The sequence below is a fragment of the Candoia aspera genome, chromosome 6 (genome assembly GCF_035149785.1).
Source record: "Candoia aspera isolate rCanAsp1 chromosome 6, rCanAsp1.hap2, whole genome shotgun sequence".
NCBI lineage: Eukaryota > Metazoa > Chordata > Lepidosauria > Squamata > Boidae > Candoia > Candoia aspera.
In genome coordinates, this window is record NC_086158.1 from 28,029,871 (window position 1) to 28,052,703 (window position 22,833).

General features: G+C 37.0%; 1 protein-coding gene across 1 annotated transcript in view; it reads left to right on the forward strand.

Annotated features, from left to right (window-relative positions):
• The first annotated feature begins 3,853 nt into the window (after positions 1 to 3,853).
• The window catches only part of PLOD2 (procollagen-lysine,2-oxoglutarate 5-dioxygenase 2), a 43,174-nt gene continuing 24,194 nt past the window's right edge, over positions 3,854 to 22,833 (forward strand). The window contains exons 1-3 of the mRNA XM_063306620.1: positions 3,854 to 3,946; positions 7,009 to 7,145; positions 17,389 to 17,552. Of these exons, the coding sequence (XP_063162690.1) occupies positions 3,911 to 3,946; positions 7,009 to 7,145; positions 17,389 to 17,552 (337 nt within the window). The 5' untranslated portion in view covers positions 3,854 to 3,910. The remainder of the gene's footprint in view (positions 3,947 to 7,008; positions 7,146 to 17,388; positions 17,553 to 22,833) is intronic.

The following is a 22,833-nucleotide window of genomic DNA, read 5'->3' on the forward strand; positions in this document are numbered from 1 at the left end:
GAAGGTGGAAAAAAAAATCCACCAAAATTGTTTAAATAAATTCTGAATCAACTTGAGAATAAAATAGGAAAATAAAATCTTTTTGCAGGGTAACAATTTACCAATAAAATAGAAAATAGATTTTGGCACATGGTTGGTTCAAATATTATAAACTATATTGCCTTTCTAGCATATTTCTCCAGTAGTTTGCTGACCAGGTTGTATGCAATGCAATAGAATTTTATCCAAATTGATGAATTTTAAATTCCTGTTCAAATTGGTTCTTCTTTGTTTGTCAACGCTCCATAAGATTTAATAAATCCTAACAAAGAATGCTTTGTCTGGTCACCCACAGAGGCTGGCTTCACAAACTACTAGCTGAAGTTTGTTAATCATCATTTGGTGAACAAATCATTGTAGCCTAGGTCACACATGGTGCTAAACAAAACTAAGCAATGACATTAATGCTTCGTGCAAAGTGTAATTCAGTTAATTCCATATAGGAGAATGTTGTTTGTTTACTTAGCAGAAGTTTAAGTTGCCTCTCAAAATACAAATTTTACAAGGTGGCGAACACAAATAATAGAAATTAAATTAAACCCTTATCTTCCATACAATGAGCAAGATAAACATAAAAGATAGCCATATACCAGAACGTGAAACACTTAAAAAAAAAAGTTGAAATGTAATATCTACCAACAAAGTCACAAGGAGAAACCTAATAAAACTATAAAGTGGCACTCTTTCTAGCATCAGCGGTTCTGATAAACACTAAATTCAACACTCTGTAGTTGAATTTAATATTTGGCCAGGTAGTCCTTGCCTGCCTTATTCTTAAAAATCCACAGCACAGTCAAAATGTTTGAAGTTCTTTTGTAGAGTTGTGAATGCTTTGAAAATGATCCCAAAAGAGGAACAGCACCTCTTTAAAGCAACCACATCTTTTTTTTTTTTGCATGTACATGTTAGTGAAAAAAGCAACTGCTTCATTAAATTGACTCCTTAAAGCAGACTTGCTTTTCTGTTTTGTTCAAATTTGAGTAGAAACAAGAGAAAAGACATGGCTGCTTTAAAAGGAGTTGCGCTTCTACTCCTGTGCATTCTGAAGTACCTCTTCTGAATTATTTTTGGTGCATAAACAGTCCTGTTATTTTGTTTATGAGATAAACTTCTGGGCCTTTTTTTTTCTTTCTTCTTCCAATTCCTTATTTAAGGGGGGGGAGTGTGATGGATTTCGGGCCAGAGGAAGGAGGGAGCGCATTCCAAGGAGATAAGCATTCTCACAGCCTCGAGAGCCTTGACCAGCAGACAAACAGAGTTAGAGTAGCCCCGCCTTAGAGTTCCTGGGGTATTTACCTTTAGGTTAGTTAGGATAGGTTTAGTCTGGCAAGATTTTGTTTTATGGCAAGAGCAATAAAGAACTAGAGTTGAAATATCAGCTCAACGTGGTTCTTTGCTCGATTCCTTGACAGAGAATAAGCTTTGATATTACATTATTTGGTTGGCCCTGTTTATGGATGTTTCTGTTAATTTATTCTCTCTCTCTCTCTCTCTCTCTCTTTCTTCAATTGTGTTTGATTCTTGGAGACTGCCTGGACAAGTCCTTGCAGTTTTCTTGGCAGATTTTTTTTAAATGGTTTGCCATTGCTTCCTTCCTAGGGCTGAGAGAAAGTGGCTGGCCCTAGGTCACCCAGCTGGCTTTGTACCTAAGGCAGGACTAGAACTCACGGTCGGTCTCCTGGTTTCTAGCCTGGTGCCTTAACCACTATGCCAAACTAGTTCTCATACATTTATTAAATATAATAAAACTCTAAACTACATTTTGGAGAGGTAGAAAGCAATTGCAAGAGGAAACGAGTATGATGAGATTGTTTTACTGTTGAGTGGACACCAATGGCTTTCATCCTATTACTTTATCCAGGCCAAGTTAAATTATACAGGGTGAGATCAGCCATTAAGTTATGGCCCATCCCCTGCTACTGATTAATCAAGACCATTGTATCTGTCTGAACTCTTTGTTCAAGCACAGGTAAGAAGGAAAAAATCCCCTGCTTTCTAATGATCCTTATCAAGATTACTGTTTCTTCAATGCCATATTTATTTTATTTCTTTCTTTAAAAAAAATTGTGAATCATTTTTAAAAGAAGGAAAAAAAGAGTGAATGAACAAGTGAAAGGAAGAAAATAAAAAGGGGGAAAAATGCCAAAATATAATAACTGTAAGTGGACAAGGGAATTACTAAAATTGTACAGTTAGTGCTGGGTATATTGCTGACAAGAAATTAACCATAAAAAACAAAGTGCTCTAAATTATTTTAACAATATGAGAAAGGATTTGAATCTCTGAGCTAAATGCCAAAATCTCCACTATTTGTTATTTTTTTTAAAAAATGAAAGAAGAAAAACTACTAAAACTTTATAGATAAACATTAGTTTCTAATTTTCCCTGTGTGGTATTCTGACTGATGGACAATATTTGTAAACATTTCATTTTTTTTGCTATGAGGTGATTAGATCAAAGGAGTGTTTATATGCTTGTGGCAAGCACATCTCTTTCTTGTATCTCACACCTAGACCCCTTTCCTTCTCAACTCCTGAGAAAGGAGAATATTTGGAAGACCATAGGTAAGATAAAACAGGAATAAGCAGATTTCTGGCTTGCAAGATGGTGGTGGTGGTGGTGGTGGTTTAACCAGAATCCGGTATAAAAGGAAAATAAGTTACATTAAAGAAATCTAAGCCCAGGAATTCGTTTGGAATACCAAAAATGAATTCAGCTTATAGGCCCTCCAAACGAAAGTCCTACATATATCAAAGTTTCATCATTTCTGCAATGTAATTCAAAGCGGAATAGAAGAAATTCTTCTGCTGCAGAGATTAGATTTGTCTTGCTTAGCCATATGCAATCTCATTTTCCAGTGTACTATATATCTAGTTTTCTCTTTTCACAAGCTTCATAATTCTTGCTGTGCAAGCAAAGAGAAAAAAATAGTAACTTTTCATCATTGCTTTCTTCTATGGTTCACAAGGGAAATTGTTAAGAATTACTTCGTAACTTTCAATAGTACTTTTTTTTAAAAAAGTAACAGCACCTGTGTAGTGTTTATCAAATATGTCCCCCATTCTAAAATATAAGTAGTACTAGTAGTAAGCAATTTAAAATAATGCTTTGAGGTAGAAATCCTCAAATCGTTACTGACTAATGTTCAGTAACATTCAGACTGATGCCACGCAGAATGGATTTTCCCTTTTGTGCTATACGAGTAAGCATACTGAAAATATATAGTTTTTTCCATGAATGTGAATGGCTTCAAAATGGCTTCATTCCTATTTGCATGGATATTCAGAGACTATATAAAAGTTTTTATTGTGAATATGAAAATTTCCAAGAATGTTGGTTAATCGTGGTACACTGGGGACGCTGCGTTATGAGTCTGGCTTGAACTTGCAATGTAATTGGACACCAGGAATTCATTTAGACAGATGTTTTCCATAAGCCAGCTTTCAAATGGACTTGAAAATTTTCATTCCACTATTTAAAATGAAATGTGTTGATGAATTGCATTTTATCCTGATTATAAATTATATAATTTATGTAATTAAATAAAACCACCATTTAAGTAGTAATGGATATTATCACATTTCCATTCAGGAATACTCCTTGGTGCTGTTTTTTAACAGCTAGTTTAGCTCAGCTTCTTAAATTCTGAGCTTCTGACTTAGTTCACTGTTGTTATGATTCAAGGTGAAAGAAATATTTGATTTATTACTTATGAGATTTTGATGAGTTTAGCCAACTTCAGAGTTCTCCCTTATCTTTCAGCTATCTTATTTCATCAGTCAAGAACAAATGTCTTCTCTTTTTTCCTTCACTAGATAAGCTTTTAATTCTAACTGTCGCAACCAAGGAAACAGATGGTTTTCACCGATTTATGCAATCAGCAGATTACTTCAACTACTCAGTAAAGGTATTGTGTGTTCATTTGCCTTTTCATGACAGTGGAGACAATTTCCACTGTGTGTGCATATACACGTATATGCATGGGGCATGTATGCATCAGGTTACACTATGCTAAAATGAAAGCGTAGAATGAAATCAGAAAATCTTTCTGTTGCCATGTGCTGCATGTGTTTGCCAACTCCATATTATTCCCTGCTATAGCTTTGTTAGGGTTGCCTAGTTTTTAATATTCTGGATGCAAAGTCTTTTACTCATTTTAGGAGACAATTTCATAGAGTTATAGACTGAAACGTTGGCAAGATTTTTGAACAGTCTGCAAATATTACCTCTTTCTGTTTCCACTCAATTATCTTCATGATACTTTGCATCTGTTATGATTCTAAAACATTCCCTTTTATTCCATAACTTTGCATTAACATATCATCCCTTTCCATCTCAGTGTAATTTATTTTTGGTTTGATTATCTTATTCTGGCTCCTGGATTCAGTGAGGTACTTGTTACTCTGATTCATTCAATATGAATGCACTGACAATGGTCATGGTTGCTTTTAGCACCATCGTTTAAAGATGAATATTACAGATATTCAGAATAAAATCTTTGGTGTATCAGATTGATCTGACTAAGACAAAAGCCCTTTTTATCCAATTCGTATTGTGGAGATATTAAGAGTTTGGAGTGGAAACTGGATTTTGCTTTGTGTTACCAGTAACACCTTTCCTATGAATAACCTAGGCATATGCTTTATAAAGACTTGTGTATAAAGACTTCAAACACAATCATGGTTTAGAAACTTTAAAATAAGGCAGCAGCTGACCAAGTGGAAGATGCCTGCATGTATGCCACTTATTTTCACATAGGATCTCTCTATAAAGGAGAAAACATGAGAGGGCTACATATTTAAGAATGAAAGAACAGCCTCATTTGTGCAGAGAATGATTGATTCACCAAACATGTTTAGAATCTATTGACTGTTTCTCAGCTAGTTTCTAAGCTCTTAAAAAACAACCAAAATTACTTTTCACACCAACCTGAATAGAAAATTAAACACAGATTGGAAATCAAGATGGCAGGTATGAGCTTTCTCCCATTTCTCTAGTTTACCATACCAAGTTATTGGCCTGAGGAAAGAGGATCTGCTTTGTAGTCACTACCAAAAGGGCTGAAGAAAACAGAAAGATGTTCATGACAGGTGCTCTATGTGCACCTACAAACACACCAAGACACACTTCACACTTCGAATTTAACTCATTCCACAGCCCTAGTGACTATATCTTTTTGTTACATTAATAATTTTTCTTAGTTTATTTTAGTTCTGTTTTGTACCTGCAAGAACCTTTACCCCCCTTCCTTCATTTTTTAAAATATCCCAACGAGCCACTTCAATAACTATTAGCCCAAGTAAAACTCACTATTATTCTGCAGCTTAGTAGTATGAAAGTACTTTAGCTACAATGGTGTAAAAGCTTATGCAAGCTATTAGTATTAGTGCAATGGAAAGGAGTAGAAGTAAAGCCCTGCAGGCTCTTTCCTGTTTTGCACAGTTTAGGCATAACAAACCATTGCAATTGTTCAATTTTCAATTTATGGAGAAATATGCAGCTGTCTTCTGTAGCTGACAACAAACCCAGAAAAAGGTGTTCTTGGCAGGTGCTAAGTGTGCACCCATGAACACACCGAGACACATTTTACAGTTTGAATTTAACTCATTCCACAGCCCTAGTGACTATATCTTTTTGTTATATTAATAATTCTTCTTAGTCCCATAAAAAGAAGGAACAGTTTTCCTCAGTCCACCCTTCTTTTTTCTTCTGATATATTAATTCCAAACATATGTTGTAAAAGTTAGGGAATATCAATCAGTCCTTTTAACACAAGTGGGGTCAGGGGTCAACTATCTCTTCTCAAAAACAAGTACAGTGAAGCCTAATATGCATACACGCACTCTTTCAAATATCATGTCCTCCAGAGTTAATCCGTATTAAGCCAGAATTTCACTGCCCATAAATTTTCTGTATCCCAAACAACAGAAACCAGTGACACCATTCTTCAAATATGAGAGAACATTCTTAACCAAATAGTAACCCCACCATGTTTTTCTTTCACATGAAATTATTCATAGCATTATCTTATTGCTGGGGGTGTGTGTGAGTTTACAACTCTTAAAATATGGCAAGTTTGTTTGTTTGTTCTAATTTCTATGGCCACTCCTTAGTCATATAATACTACATACATTTTGTAGGGAAACTTTTTGCCAGGTCTGAAGGTCACAGCAAGCAGAATGATGGTGCAAACTGGATAAGGTTAAGATTGTAAGTTTCCTAGGCTTGGGGAGAAGAAATTGGAAATTGTTTTATTATCTTTTTTTCTCAAATTGGTAAGCCTTCTTGTAGAACAGTTTTTGTCTGTATCCCACTCAAAATGGTGAGGAACTGTCAGTTTTTGACTTTTGTAGACAAAGGACTAGCCTTTTTTCTGGTAGCCTTCCCAAAAGGCTTCCACTCCAACAGAGAATATCTGTAGCTCAGGGTTGAACTGTGGAGTCCTTGGTGCACTCTGAGCTTGGTTGTTTGCTTGCACGTGTTTCATTATCTGACTAGGTAACATCAGTCTGATGATGTTACCTAGTTCAAGAATGAAACATCTGCAAGCAAACAACCAAGTTCAGAGAGCACAAAACTCCATTTAGTCCACATTCAGCACTGGGCCCTGGGTAGAGGTCTATTGCTATTAATAGTAAAAGAAAATTGAATCTGTAGTTCACAAATAAAAAAATGGCTATGAAAAATGTAAATATTAGACATGAGTAGAAGTACTATATTATTTTTGTCATCTGAATCAAACCATTCAAGTTGAAAAACAGTGTGAAGTGTATCTTGAGTGGCTTCTACATATTCAATCCTTGGCAGGTTTTTAAAAGATCCCTTTGTAAAATCCTGAAGTACCACTGGATAAAAGGAGAGGACACATGGATCTGACAAGCATAAGCTTTCTGTGTGTCATGTTGCTAGTGAAATGATGATAACATGTCTTTAACAATACAAAAGAAGCCATCTTATTTCTGTTTCCAGGTCTTGGGCAAAGGTGAAGAGTGGAAAGGAAGAGAGGGACCAAATTCTATTGGTGGAGGCCAGAAAGTACGTCTCTTGAAATCTGCATTGGAGACGTATGCTGATCAGGAAGATTTGGTGGTTATGTATGTGGACTGGTAAGAGGAATTGCTTGTTTTGGGTTTCATATTTTAGTCAGTGGTAAAGTCATAACATGTTCGTTTTGTTGTGTCATGCTGGATCTTTCTGCTGCCCTAGCCTTTTTTAAGGAATAGAGTCAGAGTCTGTTTTCTACTTCCAGTTTTTTTCTACTGGACTTACAGATATAAAACGTGGTCAAAATTATGGCAGTCATATTCTTTGAAGATGCCTGAGATGTTATCAAGGCTTTAGAAGCTGTGAATTGCACAGCCCAAAATAAGCATTCCTCTTGTATGAGTTAGTCCTTTCTGTCAGAAATAAATGGGCAACATGCCTTTTTAACTTGCAATATTAAAATGCATAGGAAACCGTAGCTAGATAATAGCAACTTGTCAGCCTTCTGAAATGGAAAGTCAGATGCTGGGGCATGAACCTTGATAATGCTGTTCTTTCTGCCCTGGAAATCTTTCCTGTAGATCTAAAATAAGAAGGATTTGTTCTGGTAAATGTTTAATACTTAGAGTATAAATAGTGTATGAATAGTGCACTATGAATAATCCACGGGATCCCTTCAACATGCTTGTTTAGAGTTCCTGTTCTTTCACTACATCACGTTCCAAGGTTTGCACATTAACCATGATTTGTTGAACAGGCCACAGTTGATTGAGTTCATACATCCAATTACAATCCATTGCACTAAACTAGAAATGAACCAAATATAATTGGCTCAATGAAGTATTTAAACCCAAGATTGAAAGAAGTTACAGAAATGGGGATGGTGGTGATCTGTAACTTGTTCAGGGCTCCAGAACTGAAACTGCTGCATGGAAGCCTAAGTACTTTTAATTTTTTTTTTCAAATTCTCATAAATAAATAACCTCTATAATTCATGCAGGTTGGTGCCGCTCTGTAAGGAATGCCTGTTTGCATTGGATCTCTATCCTTTTATATATGTTTTGGAAAGTAGTGAGTCCAAGATTTTCACTGCAGCAGGAATGATTAGACCTCTGGCTGAACTGCAGCATGTCAGTGTTCCATGTTTCTTGTGATTAGCTGAGAAAACCCTTGTTTCTGGTAAAAGAGGGAGAAAAGCAAAATGTAAATGATGATTTTGCCTTACTACATCTTTATTTTTATTTTATTTTATATATAATAAAGTGCCATTTTACTGTATATTTGCAGTTTGGGGAATTTTCCCGGAATACAATTTTATAACACAGGATAGAGAGAGCATTGATGCTTTTGAATGTTGGTGTTGGAGAAGAATATCATGGATAGCTAAGGAAAGAGAAGGGAAAAGAAGAAGAGGATGATTAGGTGGATGGACTTGATTGTTGGAATCCCTATATCATTGGGTCAGAGAAGCATTTGAGCATTTGTCATTGATATTTGGAAGAAAGGAAAAGTGTGTTTAATTTCCAGGATCACAGATACAGAGAGGAATTTAAGTGTCCCACTTCTTTGCCTTTGTTTTTAAAACAAAAGGATCAGATAGGATACTGTGGTGATAATATAGGCCATGAAAATCAAGATACACTGTACATCAAATGTTAGGATTATAAAGCCTCTTTCCATCGTTCGGTAACTGTAGCACTCAACATGGGAGCACTCATGGAAATCTACCCACCTCCAACTGATGTCATTTTAATTAGCAAAACTGCTACAACATTTGCATGTTCAGTGTAAATGTCTACGTCAAGGAAGCATTTGCACATACAGCATAAATATGTACTGCCTTCCATGTGAGTTGGGATCCTACATTATCCTAATCCCAAATAACATGGAAATGAACTTGGCTTCGCTGCTGCAGACATTCAGACTGTAGCAGCCAACGTTACTGGTTGATATCAGCAAAATGCCTTGGATAACAAATGTCTGAATGGGGCTTAAGTAATCCAGGCTTTCTTTAGTAGTGCCTCAAAGATCTTTCCACAATGTGATAGTTAGTCTTACTCTCCTGGAATATCACTGTGTTTCATAAATGAAAGTGTGTGTGTATTTGCATTTTAAGTATTGGATAAATAGCATCTGTGGATAAAGTAATCAGGAACTTATATGTTCAAATAAAGGTTGATATAGATATAGAGCATTTCATTTCAGTCTTTCCAGATACTGTCACATGTTCTGATGCAATGACAGGAATCCAACCTACCACCAAAGAAAGTTCGCACTACAATCACAATAGCTTATTCAGCACCATGAAAACATTAGGAAGTTTTTCCATTCTTGCCTGAAACCCTTAGTGGTTTTCATAGCTCTAACAATTCATTGCATGAAATCTTACAGCGTGACAAGCTTTTGGCAATTTTTACTTTTGGGGAAGTTCAGTGGTTGCCACATACCTAACCTCTGGATTAATTAATGAGAAATAATTAGAACAAATTAACAAAAGCAATCTGACTATGCCAATATTTCCTTTTTTGCATGACTGCACAGTGACTGCTTTAACAAATAGTCTGGACGAAAAAGGATAGAAGAAGCCAGCCGAATAACATTAGGTCACTCTGCTTTGTGGTGAAGAAAATACTGTCTGGAAAGTTGTGCTCTGGGTTGCATCTGCATCATGTCACTGGCTTAACATTTCTGCTTTCAGCTTTGCAAAGAGGGAAAATGTAACTCTCAGCCAACTGCCACTTTCCCTTCTCTTCCAGCTTTTCCTTATTTTGCATTGATCTTCATTTCAGTCTCTGATTGTGCCAACTTGCACAGAGGGCTGCTTGTAACATTAGCCAGCCAGTTTTTGGAAACATAAGAAATCCCATCCTTCTGCCAAAACTTGGGAGCATGGAAAGAGTCTGTTTTCTTTTTCATTTGTAAATCAGCACCTCTCTATCTGGTACCACCCCCTCCAAATAGGGTTAGTAGCCTAAAAGGTAAAGACTCCCTCAAGTCAAGCTCAACTTCTGGTGACTGAATCACTGTCATGTTCACTGATTCAATGTAGTTTATACATTGTAACGTTTCACATGCCATGGCGCTGATGCGCGTTTCTGTTTGGGAGGGAGCTGCTGTGAAACCTTGTACCAAGCTCTGTGTTCATTACAATGGAATGTGTTTGGGTTATGTGCTTTGTTCAAGGACGTTTCCCGCAGACTATCAGAAGCCGTTAGGAGCGCCTGGGATTGTGAGCCTGGGAAGATTCTATGGGGGGAGGGATCTCATTGCACCGAGGATTTTTAGTTTGCATTTGGCGCGCTTTTATCATTCTCAGCTTTCTCTGTGATCCTGCATACTATTCTTTAATAAATCAGATATCTTTGAATTCCTGCTCATGAGTCTGATAGTGTTTTAGAATAGGCAACCATTACAATCATGTGCTTTTCTTGGCAGGATTACAGAAGTGATTTATCATGGTTTTTGACTTTTGACTTCCAATCTAGGTTCATCATGCACCCTTCTACAAGGGTCATAGCTTGTTAGAGGTATTATAAACTGTTCTTTTCAATGAGTAAGTCACCTACTCTTAATAATCTGGAACTAGGCTAAAATGTTTTTATTTGCAAATTCTAAGGTTTTTGATGTTACATTTTCTGTTACTCAATGTATTTCCTACCCTACTTCTGATTTATTTATGTGTTGTGTTTCATTACTGTTGCAACTTTACTGCTCTACTGTAAAATTCCCCTCAACTTTTGATTTAATTATTGCTATCTTTTCTGATCCTAATACTGAAGCATCCATTTTAACCCTTAACTATTAGAATATTTGCTTGTTATGATCCAAACATGCATGCCAGATGAGAATTTTTTGGGGAGGTAGAGAGTGTAGCTAGGATGTGAGTATAGTTTATGACACAGTGCACAAGGCTGAAGCGTACCTATGCATTTCCCTCATTGTGGTCTGTTGCATCTTACTCCATAACATTTACATATCATAGTAGGAAGGTATACTAATGCTTCACACAGAAGGTATCATGAACATCAACATTTTAAAAATATTATTCTTTAGAATGAAAGTTATTTTTTTAAAAGAAATTTGAGGACAAAATGGGTGGGGAGAATAGATAAACTTGCCTGGGGGTCTTAGTAACATAGTATTTTCTGGAATTAGTACCCTATTTATAACATTAGATAAGTCAATGTGCATTCTGCAGAAAGCTGCAGTGGAATTTGTATGGAAAGCTTTTGCCAACAGACAGGAGAAACAGGTAATCCCAAAAATAGTTTGGGGCACTTAGGAGCCTGAATTGCCATTATCATCCAGCTTTTATATTAATGGACAAATGTGAATTTTGAAGTTAGGTAATCAGACCTTGAAAACTTTGCAGATCAGATCCTCCTTATATTTTCCATTGTTATGCATCATGTTTTTTTTTTAACAGGTGAAAGGTCCCCGGTGCAAGCACCGAGCCATGCCTGACCCTTTGGGGGGACACCGCTTTCACAACGTTTTCTTGGCAGACTATAGTGGGGTGGTTTGCCATTGCCTTCCCCAGTCATCACCTTCTCCAGCAAGAAATAAGTTCACGATGACTGTAGAAAGATTGTGAATTCCTGTTCCTATTGATATCTTTTATTATGGAGAAGACACGCACTTGTCCAGTCACAGCTATGTTAAATCTTGTTTTTTTGGATGGATAGTTAATGGAGTAACTAATGTGTTTTACCTAGATATCATAGTTTCTTAGCCTGAGAGTATGGTTATTGCTAAGATTTTCTTTGCTGATTAAACACCCATGGAAGGGAGAAATGATTTTTTTTTAAGAAAACGAATGAGCAAAATAATGGCTGCATTTTTTGTTTTATATTTCAGGTTCTAGAAGGGTTAGGAACTTGTCTTACATAATTTAACCTTGGAATCTGGAGATTATAATTGATCCTGAGGGATGGACAATGGAAACTCTCTGTACTCATGGTATAAAGAAATACTTTTGACATTCTGAAAAGAAAACAGAGACCGTCTGTCTGCTTCTCTGTCTGTCTGTCTAGATCAGTGTTTCTCAACCTTGGCAACTTTAAGATGTGTGGATTTCAACTGCCAGAATTTCCCTATACTGTCTGGGAAATTCTGGGAGTTGAAGTCCACTCATCTTAAAAATGCTAAGGTGAGAAACACTGGTTTAGAATTTGTCATGAAGTTCTTTCTTCAGGAACATAAACAGAAAATGTTTAAATATCTTATTGTAAAAACAATGCTTTGGTTTATAATATAATTCACAAATATTTTCTGAGCATTTGGATATTTTTTTAGAATAATATGGAGGCTGCTGTACCTTTTCATTTTGGTTTGTAGTGATCCCAGGAAAAGCACTACTTTAGCAATCATTTTTCCAACAATATACACTGAAATAGGAGTCCTTATAAAGAATATCATAAGCATTGTTTAAAGTTTTTTTTCAGAAATATATATCCAGATGTGAATAGAGTTTTTGCAAAGTAATACATGTGTTAAATAGTAACATCTGTGAGACACATCAGTTTGTGCTGCCAGCTAAAGCTCTGTTCAGTCCTTAAGGAACAGACAGATCCTCTGTCCCAGGGCCAAATCCACTCCCTCAAGCGTTGAGTGAACCTCCCAAAGCCCTCCAAAGTTGTTACTAAGTTGCAGGTTTAATATGAGACATGAATTATCAAATTAATGGAGAATGAGAATATTAACTTTTAGAAATGCAGTGCTGAAATGGAAATTAATGGAAATCTAGTGCTTGTAGTAGCCTGCCCACTTTTTGAACTGAAAGGTCCTGACATCCCATTCAAATGTGCAGACCTCAGCTTATAAACACTTCTCACTCCTCAATTATGGGAAACATTCACCACCACCTTCAGAATACAGATAGAACTGCAGGAGTTCTGACCATATAGGGCCCTTTTAGTTGTACATGTGAAGTCTCCCACCCTATATATGCAAATACTTGGGGAGAATGACTTCAAGTTGTATAGTGAATTGCTGAGAAAGGGAAAAATAGGAAGACGAAGGAGTATTAGGTATGTTCACCACCTTGAGTTATTTATAAAAATAATAAAGGCGGGGATATAAATAAATAAGTAAATAATGTCTTAGTAAGTGTAGGTATGAAACTGGAAATAGCTAGCCGAATCTCATAACAATTTCTCAACCAGGCTTTTTCAGGGGAAGAGCGGGGTTAGCAGAACTTAACCTTGGGTGGCTTTGTAGTGGTTATAATGAAGGAATTGCTGTGGTGTTGGTTTATATTTCATTGGTTAACTCTGAAAGCTTTTTCATTATTTGACAGAGCTCTGTTCATTATTTGTTTATTTACAGATGAATATGCTGCCTTTATTTTGTACAACTCAAGGCAGTTATCCTAGGAGAGAGTGATTGGCCCAAAGTCATCCAGCCAGCTTTCATGCCTAAGGGACTCAGAAAACTATTACTCATGGTGTCCTGGTTCCTAGTACAGCATCTTAACCACTAAATGACTCTCAGTTTGATATGCTTCTTAGAGGCTGGTATAAGCAAACCAAAATTTGTGTTTAGTTGCTTTCTATTCAGGATATTCCTTGTACTTAAAATATTCTACATTCAATTAGGGCATTTTTTATAAAAAGTCTTTAAAGATAGTTATTGATTTTTCTCAGCTTTTAAGTATCTACTTTAGGAGTTCCAAACCTTTGGAACAATAGGATCATATAGGGATAATCTCAGAAAAAAATTAATAAGAAACATCATAATTTAATAAGGTATATGCTTACAGCAGTGAGAATAAATTTTGTTCAGCACTGGAATAAAGATACAGTTCCAACAAAATCGGATTGGAAGCTTGAATTTGGAGAATAGGCAACAATGGCAAAACTAAAAGCATATATACATAAAAGAAGTTTATTCAAATATAAGCAAGAATGGTTCCCATGCATACAATACATCATGCAACATGGCAGATATAATCACTTACAGTCTGACTTCTAAAGGGACTTAAATGTCTTCAGTTAGCAGATGTATGAAAAGGGGGAAGTTAGAAATCTAGTAGTAGTAGTTGTTCTTCTAGGTAACACGCTAGTGTGGTAGATGATGTTACCTAGTTGGGTAAATGAAACGTCTGCAAGCAAACAACCAGCTCAGAGAGCACCAAGGACTCCACAGTTCAACCCTGAGCTACACGTATTCTCTTCTATTGGAACTGGGACATCTGTGATGGCAGCTGTGGGGAGGCAAAGAAGGCACTGGGAAGATTGGGCAGTGGACAGAAATGAAATATGCCACGCTAAGTTATTGACTGCAGCAAAGGGAAGGCAAAGATGGTGGGGGCAGGTCAGCTGCTGGGATATGCTGCATAGGAGTTGCTGTGGGAGAGCAGCATAGAGGTGATGTGTAACAGCCCTGCCCTATAACAGTGTTCCTCAACCTTGGCAACATTAAGATATATAGACTTCAACTTCCAGAATTCTGGGAGTTGAAGTCCACACACCTTAAAGCTGCCGAGGTTTAGAAACACTGCCCTGTAAGATTGCTCCGGGATCCCTGTAGCTTTTGTTTTAGCCAAAATCCAAACAGCACAGACAGTTCTGGGATTTATTTTATTTTTTTGCCCAATCGTGGCCAATGGCCGATTCAGAACAGCTTGGCAGAACTTCTGTGACAAACACACTGTGTGTTTGTTTCAGGGTGGAAGCAAAATTACATTTTCTGTTTCATGGACACTACTAAGATGGAAAAAAAACAGAAATATTTCAAACAGCTGGAGCGGCAGTGAGAGAATGCAATGCGAAAAGTAAAAAGGTAGATTAAAAGCAGAATAGGTAAAGGGTATATTTCTGCCCAGACCTATTTCATTCATGATTACAAAAATGGAAGGAAAAAAAGTATTTCCCCCCACCTTGTAATGATTGCGTGCTTTTTCCATTCTCAGCTTTATGTAATGATTGCCTATTCTAAACACCATCAGACTCATGAGCAGGATCACAAAGATATCTGATTTATTAAAGAATAGTATACAGGTTCACAAAGAAAGCTGAGAATGAAAAAAGCGCCAAAAGCAAACTAAAAACCCCTCGGTACAAACGAGATCCCTCCCCGCGTAGAATCTTCCCAGGCTCACAATCCCAGGTGCTCCTAACGGCTTCTGATGGTCCGCGGGAAAAGTCCTTGAGCAGAGCACATAACCCAAACACATTCCATTGAAATAAACATAGATACAGAGCTTGGCACAAGGTTTCCCAGCAGCTCCCTCCCAACAGAAATGCGCATCAGCACCATGGCATGTGAAACGTTACAATGTACAGTGCACATTGAAACAGTGAACATGACACCCCTGTCCATTTGGGAACTGAATGTATAAACTGCAAGGGTCTGTAGATGCTGTGTTTGCACCTACAATATAGCTGTTTTGCGATAACATAGAGAAGGGGAGATAAGGAAGGATGGAGTCTGCCGAGAGTCTCTGGTTTTTCCTGCCCCAGAAGAAAGAGAATACAGTGGAATTGTATCTACATTAGTGGTGAGTGGGCATGCTTGACAATATTTGAAGAGTTGCACCAGGACAATTAGGAATAATCTATAATAAAACAAGCACACAAATAAATTAATTAATGTAATTCAGTGGTTATGGATATAATAAATTAATTCTATAACTTTAAGGAAAGACAGTCAGTCTCCACATGTTACTGAGTTGCAGTTTTATCAATTGCACTTGCAGAGAAAGTAAGATAGAGACAGCACAATGGTGCTAGAGTTGGGATTTGCCTGAATGGGATTGGGTCATCTCTTTGACCATGTTCTAAGGCTTCTCTGATTTTAGTGAGTTTGCAGTGCAGTAGTTCTAACCAGAAGGAATCATGGCAATTTTGTAGGCTTTTTTCTTGGTGAATTAAAAAAAAAGTATTCTAATCCCACAGAACAACATGTGTTACTGTAGATTATTTAATAACATGAATATAGATTTGTGCAGCTGTATCATGTCAAATTGTTCTTTCTACGAACATGAGAAGTAAAAATCTTTTTCATGAAATATCTGAAAAAAAAACCCTAATCCCATAGCTGCTGCACTTAGATGAGCCCTGATTTAAGACAGCACTAATTTATGATAATTTTAAATGCTCGCAAATAAGATGTTGACTCTTAAGATGAAAATGATTGTAAGACAACATTCCATTTCAATGATGTTGCTTCTCAGATCCTATAGGGATATTTTTCTTCAGGAGGTTTGGAGAGAACACAGAAGAGTAATTTTCTTAAATTGTTGCAGCTGCAGATTTACTTCAAAAAAAACAAAAACAAAGAACCCTTCTCACCCCTATGAGTGGTATGTGTCTTCCTCACCCTCGGGTCCTCTACCAGAGGCCTGGGAGTTTGAGGCTTCTGCACAGTATCTTAGCTGGTCCTAGCACTGTACTCTTCTGGACAGAGACCTCTGATGTTTCTCCTGGGGTCTTTTGGAGCCACTCTCCCAGCTTGGGTGTCACAGCCCCAAGTGCCCCTACCACCACTGGGACCACTTTGGCCTTCACTTTCCACATCCTCTGTAGTTCCTCTTTCAGGCTTCTCATACTTCTCCAGCTTCTCATACTCCTTCTTCCTGATGTTGGTGTCACTTGGCACCGCTACATCTATCACCACCACTGTCTTCTGGTCCTTGTCTACTACCACAATGTCTGGTTGATTGGCCAGTACCTGCCGTCTGTCTGGATCTGGAAGTCCCACAGAATCTTTTATTTTATATATATTTTATATAATTTTTTAATTTTTTTTTAAAGAAGGAAGATAAAAACTAATACAAACTAATATAAAGTAAGAAAAAGAAAAGAAAAAAAGAAAAATCAAATAGAAAGGAAATTCTCAGGCACTTGGAAAACATGGCAAAAAATGGAAAGCCGCTTAAAGGGGAAGAAAACTGAGGAACTTTAAAGAGGCTTTTACACATTGACTGCAACAGTAAAAGGAAGATACTGAAAAGCATAGTAAATGCTCTTTTTCTTCCATGTTATTTCTCTACAATTCTTTCAGGAACTTTTTTTCTCTTACTTGGCTCCAGCATTAGAAATAAGCTAGGAATGGAAAAAAAATGGCTGGAGCAACACATGGACAAAAGCCTATAGAGGAGAGGGATAGCCTATATGTTTTTAAAGCATGACATGCTTTGAATGAAAATTTGGAAGGAACCTGATCCTAATTAAGACTAAGTGAATAGTGCATAAAAAAGTGGAGTTGTCTCATTTTCTAAATGTAAAGCTTACATCTGAATAACATCTGAGTCTTTACAGTATTAAGGTAGCATCGTTCTCTTTTATTGCAGTTTTGAATGCTGCTGTTGAAGTGTAGAAATACTTTTTAACAGTCACCTTTTCCACTCTTTTCAAACTTCAGCTATGATGTTATATTTGCTGGAGGACCTGAGGAATTGTTGAAGAAATTCCAGCAAGTGAATCACAAAGTCATATTCGCAGCAGATGGCTTGATATGGCCTGATAAAAGATTGTCTGACAAATACCCAATTGTCCGCAGTGGAAAACGATTTCTTAATGCTGGAGGTAAGTAGTATTTTTTAAAGGTAAAGGTCTTCTTTGCCTGCTCTTGGAAAAAATGGCAGGCTATACAAATCTGTTTTCTTTGTTAGTTACATTTTGAAATATTTTGAAGAGGAAATGTACATTATGCTGGCTGGGGAATTCTGGGAGTTGAAGCCCACACATCTTAAGGTTGCCAAGTTTGAAAAACACTTTAGATAGAAGCTGACAAACTACTTATAAAGCAACATGGGGTTTTCTTACTGAACTAACTCATTTGAAGAATGTTGTAGAAATTCCTCAGAATATTTTTTTTCAGGCAGGGAACATTGTTTAGGAAAATTTGCACATTCCTAAAAATACCCTAACTGCAAGGTATGCGACAGTTGTCACAGATAACCTGTTATTATGTGACACTAACAAAGATGGTTAAATATAGGAACTACAATCTTTCTGCACTGGAATGATTCATGTTCCCCTTTGTCCTTTCCTGGGCAGAACTGAATTTCCTCAGTGTTTCTGACATAGCATATTTCTGTAACATTACAAGAAATTAAAATGATTGCTGGCTGCTTGCTCATCCACCATCTAATGACTCTAACCAGTCTACTTACTTATCTTGATACATGTAATTTTTTTTCTCCTGTTATCTTATGCATACTTTTCCCTGATACATCAATTTTTGTGCGTGCTTTTCCTTGTAATCCCATGTTATAGATTTGGCTTTGGCATGACATTCCAGTTTGTGTGCATTTCAAAAAGTGCTAATTGGGTAGATTAGCTTTAAAATGCAAAGTGAATGGATTTCTTCTGTTATTCTGGACTAAGATGGGGTGTCTCTGTGTGGGTGTTTTAGCCATTTGGATAATTTGGAATTCCAGCTGGTTCTGCAAAGACTTCACTGTTCATATTTTAAAGGCGACAATGTTCTATGTTGAGAGAGCACAGTTATTTAATATATATATATATAGGTAAAGGTAAAGGTTTCCCTTGACGTAAAGTCCAGTCGTGTCCGACTCTAGGGGGCGGTGCTCATCTCCGTTTCTAAGCCTTAGAGCCGGCGTTGTCATAGACACTTCCGGGTCATGTGGCCAGCATGACGACATGGAACGCCGTTACCTTCCCGCCGAAGCAGTACCTATTGATCTACTCACATTTGCATGTTTTCGAACTGCTAGGTGAGCAGGAGCCGGGACTAGCAACGGGAGCTTACCCCTCCACGCGGTTTCGAACCACCGACCTTCCGATCGACAGCTCAGCGGTTTAACCCGCAGCGCCACCGTGTCCCCTTATATATAGATATAGATATAGATATAGATATAGATATAGATATAGATATATATAATTTTTATCTGAGGTGTGTTATAATGCTATCCCTCTGACAGGCACTTTATGAGATTATGGTTCCAGCAAATGGTATCAGCAACTAGAGTGGGCCAAGATGGATGGATGGATGGGGAAATTTTTAAAAGAATAAAAACAATACAAATTTTGAGAGTAAAGTGAGGAAAGTAAAGAAAAGTAATAATAAGTGCAAAGAAAGAAATAGAAAAAAGAAAAGAAAAAGTTATAAAGAAGCAGCTTCCAGTCTTCTTAACAGCAGTTACAAGTACATTTATATTTTACCCTCTCTCTCTCTATGGTTACAACATAATTTCCTTCTTTCCATAGTCTACCCTTTCTAATCTCAAACCCATAAATCACATATTCATTTTTTTCTTTTTTCAGCAAAAAGTCATAAGGGGTTCCCAGGCACTAATAAACATAGTTATCTCTAATCAAACAAGTCAATTTTGCCACGTCTTCCAATTCTGTTATCTTAGCAACTAGAGAGGGCCGATTTCTTAATATCCTGTATAATATGTGCTTTGGCCCATGTTCCAAGGAAATTATAGAAGATTTTACAGATTATTAATTGTACTGCCCTATTTCCCCTTCAGCACATGGAAAATTTTTGGACTCCCTCTTGATAGGAAAATCATTTTGGCCTGATTCACATAAAATTTAATATTTAATGAATTTAGACAAGGAAACACTCCTGTGGAGATCAGCAAGCTTTACACGGGCTGCTGCTAAATTGAGAGGTGATTTTATAAAAAGTTCCTAATGTTTCTCCATTATTTTATCTGCTGTAATAACAATGTTTTAATGTTCTTACTGATTTTTGTACATTTTAATGTATATTTTATTTGTTATGACTGGTAGTCAAAACAATAAACACATTAAACTGAATTGAATATATCATTTTCATGTTCACTTTCATATACAAAAAAGAAGGGAAGGAACAACATAAAACCAGACAGAAAGAAAAAGAATTTATGTCTATAGCTTTTTCATCTCTTTATCTCTGTATTTAGATCTCTATATGTTTATCTAGTATTTCATAATTATTTCCCCTAGTTCTTTTTTAAAGAAATCATTAAAATTTAAAAATAAACATACAAATAATATAATATAAAATATGTTTATATATTAAAATATAACATAAAAATAAAAAAAATAACATCTGGAAGAATAAAGATATCAGCCTCCCAACCAAATGCAGACTAGTTAATATGATCATATTTCCAATAGCAATGTATGGTTGTGAAACTTGGACTTTGAGGAAGGCAGATAGGAGAAAGATAGATGCATTCGAATGGTGGTGCTGGAGACAACTACTATGCGTCTCTTGGACACCGAAGATTACCAACAAGGAAGTCCTAGGCAGAGTCAAACCAAAAATATCCCTGGAAGCCAAGACCACCAAACAAAAACTGTCATACTTCAGTCATGTTATGTGAGCTGACTCACTCAAAAAGACAGTTATGCTGGGATTGGTCAGTGGTAAAAGAAGAAGGGGCTGCCTTACGACTCACTGGCTTGACACCATCAGAAGGGACACTGGAATGACTTTGATGGAACTAAAGGAAGCTGTAAGAGATAGAAAGGCATGGAGAGCATTGATCCACAAAGTGACTGAGAGTCAGACACGACTGAACAGATAGACCTAGACCATTAAAATTTAACCACATGAAATAATTTTATCAGCTGTTACATCAATAAAGGAGCAGCTCATAAATAGGAAGTTAATGCATATCTGCAATCCAAGATTGAGGTACCCATATCTTTCCAACATAAAGCAAGGATCTTCTTTGATTCCTCAATGCTCTGTAAATTCAAATTTCTTTATATAGCCCCAGGTTTGGGGTATATAATTCAAAAGTATGTTCATATATTTGAGTGCACTGATCTTTGTATTGCCGTATTAAGACATTTATTGATTTTTTTTTCACCAGCCAAAGTAATGGTGAACTGATGACATCACCAGAGCAGAGATGGGCAGGCAATTATACTGATTTTTCTTGGTTTGAAGTTTTTCAAGAATAAATAATAGGTGAATTAAGCCCATGGGATATTTGACACACTGATTTTATTTCCTTTGCAGCAAAAATGATAGAAAACAGAGCTGCTGTGGGCTATCTTGGTGTCATAAAAGAGGGTTTGCTGGCCACGTATGGCCTGCTGAGTTCAGGTGACATCCCCTTGTTTTCAGGGTTAATGTAATAATTCTGGGGCTGTTGCATAAATAACGATTTTTTTCAGACATTCATCTTTTTTGCATGATGGCTGAAAATGTAAGGTTTTTTTAAAAAAAGTTTCTCATTGCTTCAGTGCTTTTTAATCATTTTTATTGTTTGCAAACTAAAAAAATACAGAATAAAAATAAATAAAAAGAACTGAAATAACTTGGTTGTCCAAATGTACATACATGTGTCTGTAAATATGTCTCTGTATGACAGAACTTAAATAAAAATGCAAATATTTTAAGTACCCCATATTAACATGTGCACTATTTCTGCCCAGACTGATATTTTTACAGGTAAGGGCATTCACTTAGGAAAACTTTATTTATTTATTTGATTTCTATAGCTGTCCTTCTCAGCAAGTGACTCAGAGCAGCTTACAACAATAAAAATTATAAAACAATTAAAACAATTTCAATTAAAACAATTAAATTACAGAATAAATATACATGGCCACCAAGTAAGCAGTGCATAGATGTTAATATAACCAAGAAATGGGACCATTCACATGTTTGGCACTCCAGACCCAGGCACATAGCCAGGTCTTCACAGCCTTATGAAAGGCCAACAGGGTTGGGGACATCCTAATCTCTGTAGGGAGAATATTCCAGAGGCCAGGCGCAACGGCTGAGAAGGCACATCTTCTAGTCCCTGTCAACCAACATTTCTTGGCTGATGGGACCCAGAGCATACCCAACCTACCAGATCGAATTAGTTTAGCCAAGAAATGGTGACCAGATGTGAGTAAATATATATCTATATATCCTTTGCTAGAGTTTTTCAAAGTTCTTTGTTGATGTGCCAAAACAGTTTTTGTGATGGTTGCCCTTATTCCAATAAAAACACAGACTCACTAGCCAGGGATAAGGATTTCTGGTTTATTAGGAATAGAATGCATACACTGAGAAAGACGGGAATGAGCACATGGCGTGCAAGGTAGCCGGTAAATACCCGCGGTGCGGACCTGATCCTTCCCCACCCCCCATTGTCCCAAAGTCCTGATCCGGACTCTTGATGGGCGATCGGGGCGATTCTGGAGTCTCGATGGGCGATCAGGGGGATTAGCGCTGATGACTTCTGTCCTCTTCCTGTGTCCGGAGCAGGTGTGTCCCCCATGGTAATGCAGAGATGTCAGGGAGATATGATGATGGCTTCTCGGGTCAGGGCAAAGGTGTGGCTCCTTTGTCCTTTATTTGTATTTGTCTTTCAGTGCTTACAGGATTAGCACTGATTGTTTCCTCCTTCCTTCCCTTCCCCAGAAAGGCATGTTCCCCGTTGTGATGTATGTATACATCGCCACGGGGGACATGACAGTTTTCCACACCTTTAAATATAACTAGTCAATGACTTTCACTTTTTACTATACTTTTTTAAAATTTTAATTTAATTTTTAGTTTTTTAAAATTGTACTTTTCCAATGTTTTACAATAACAAATGTGGCAGGTAAGAACAGGAATTGAATCAGCTTCTTAGGTTGTATCAATTTATATGTCTTAGGAAAAATGAACCATAAATCAAGAATAGAATTCATTAGGAAATATTTGATTTTTCCAATGTGTTCAAAAGCAGGGAGGAGGAGCATGGTTGGAGTGTGAATCATCTTGTTTGGGCTAGCTGCTCTTCGCACCAAGGTCATCTGCGAAGAACCATTACAGCCATCTGCTGGCATGAGTAGGAGGGGCCACATACCTAAGGCGGCAGTGCGGGGGGTCATTGAAGTTACTGTGATTTTACAATGT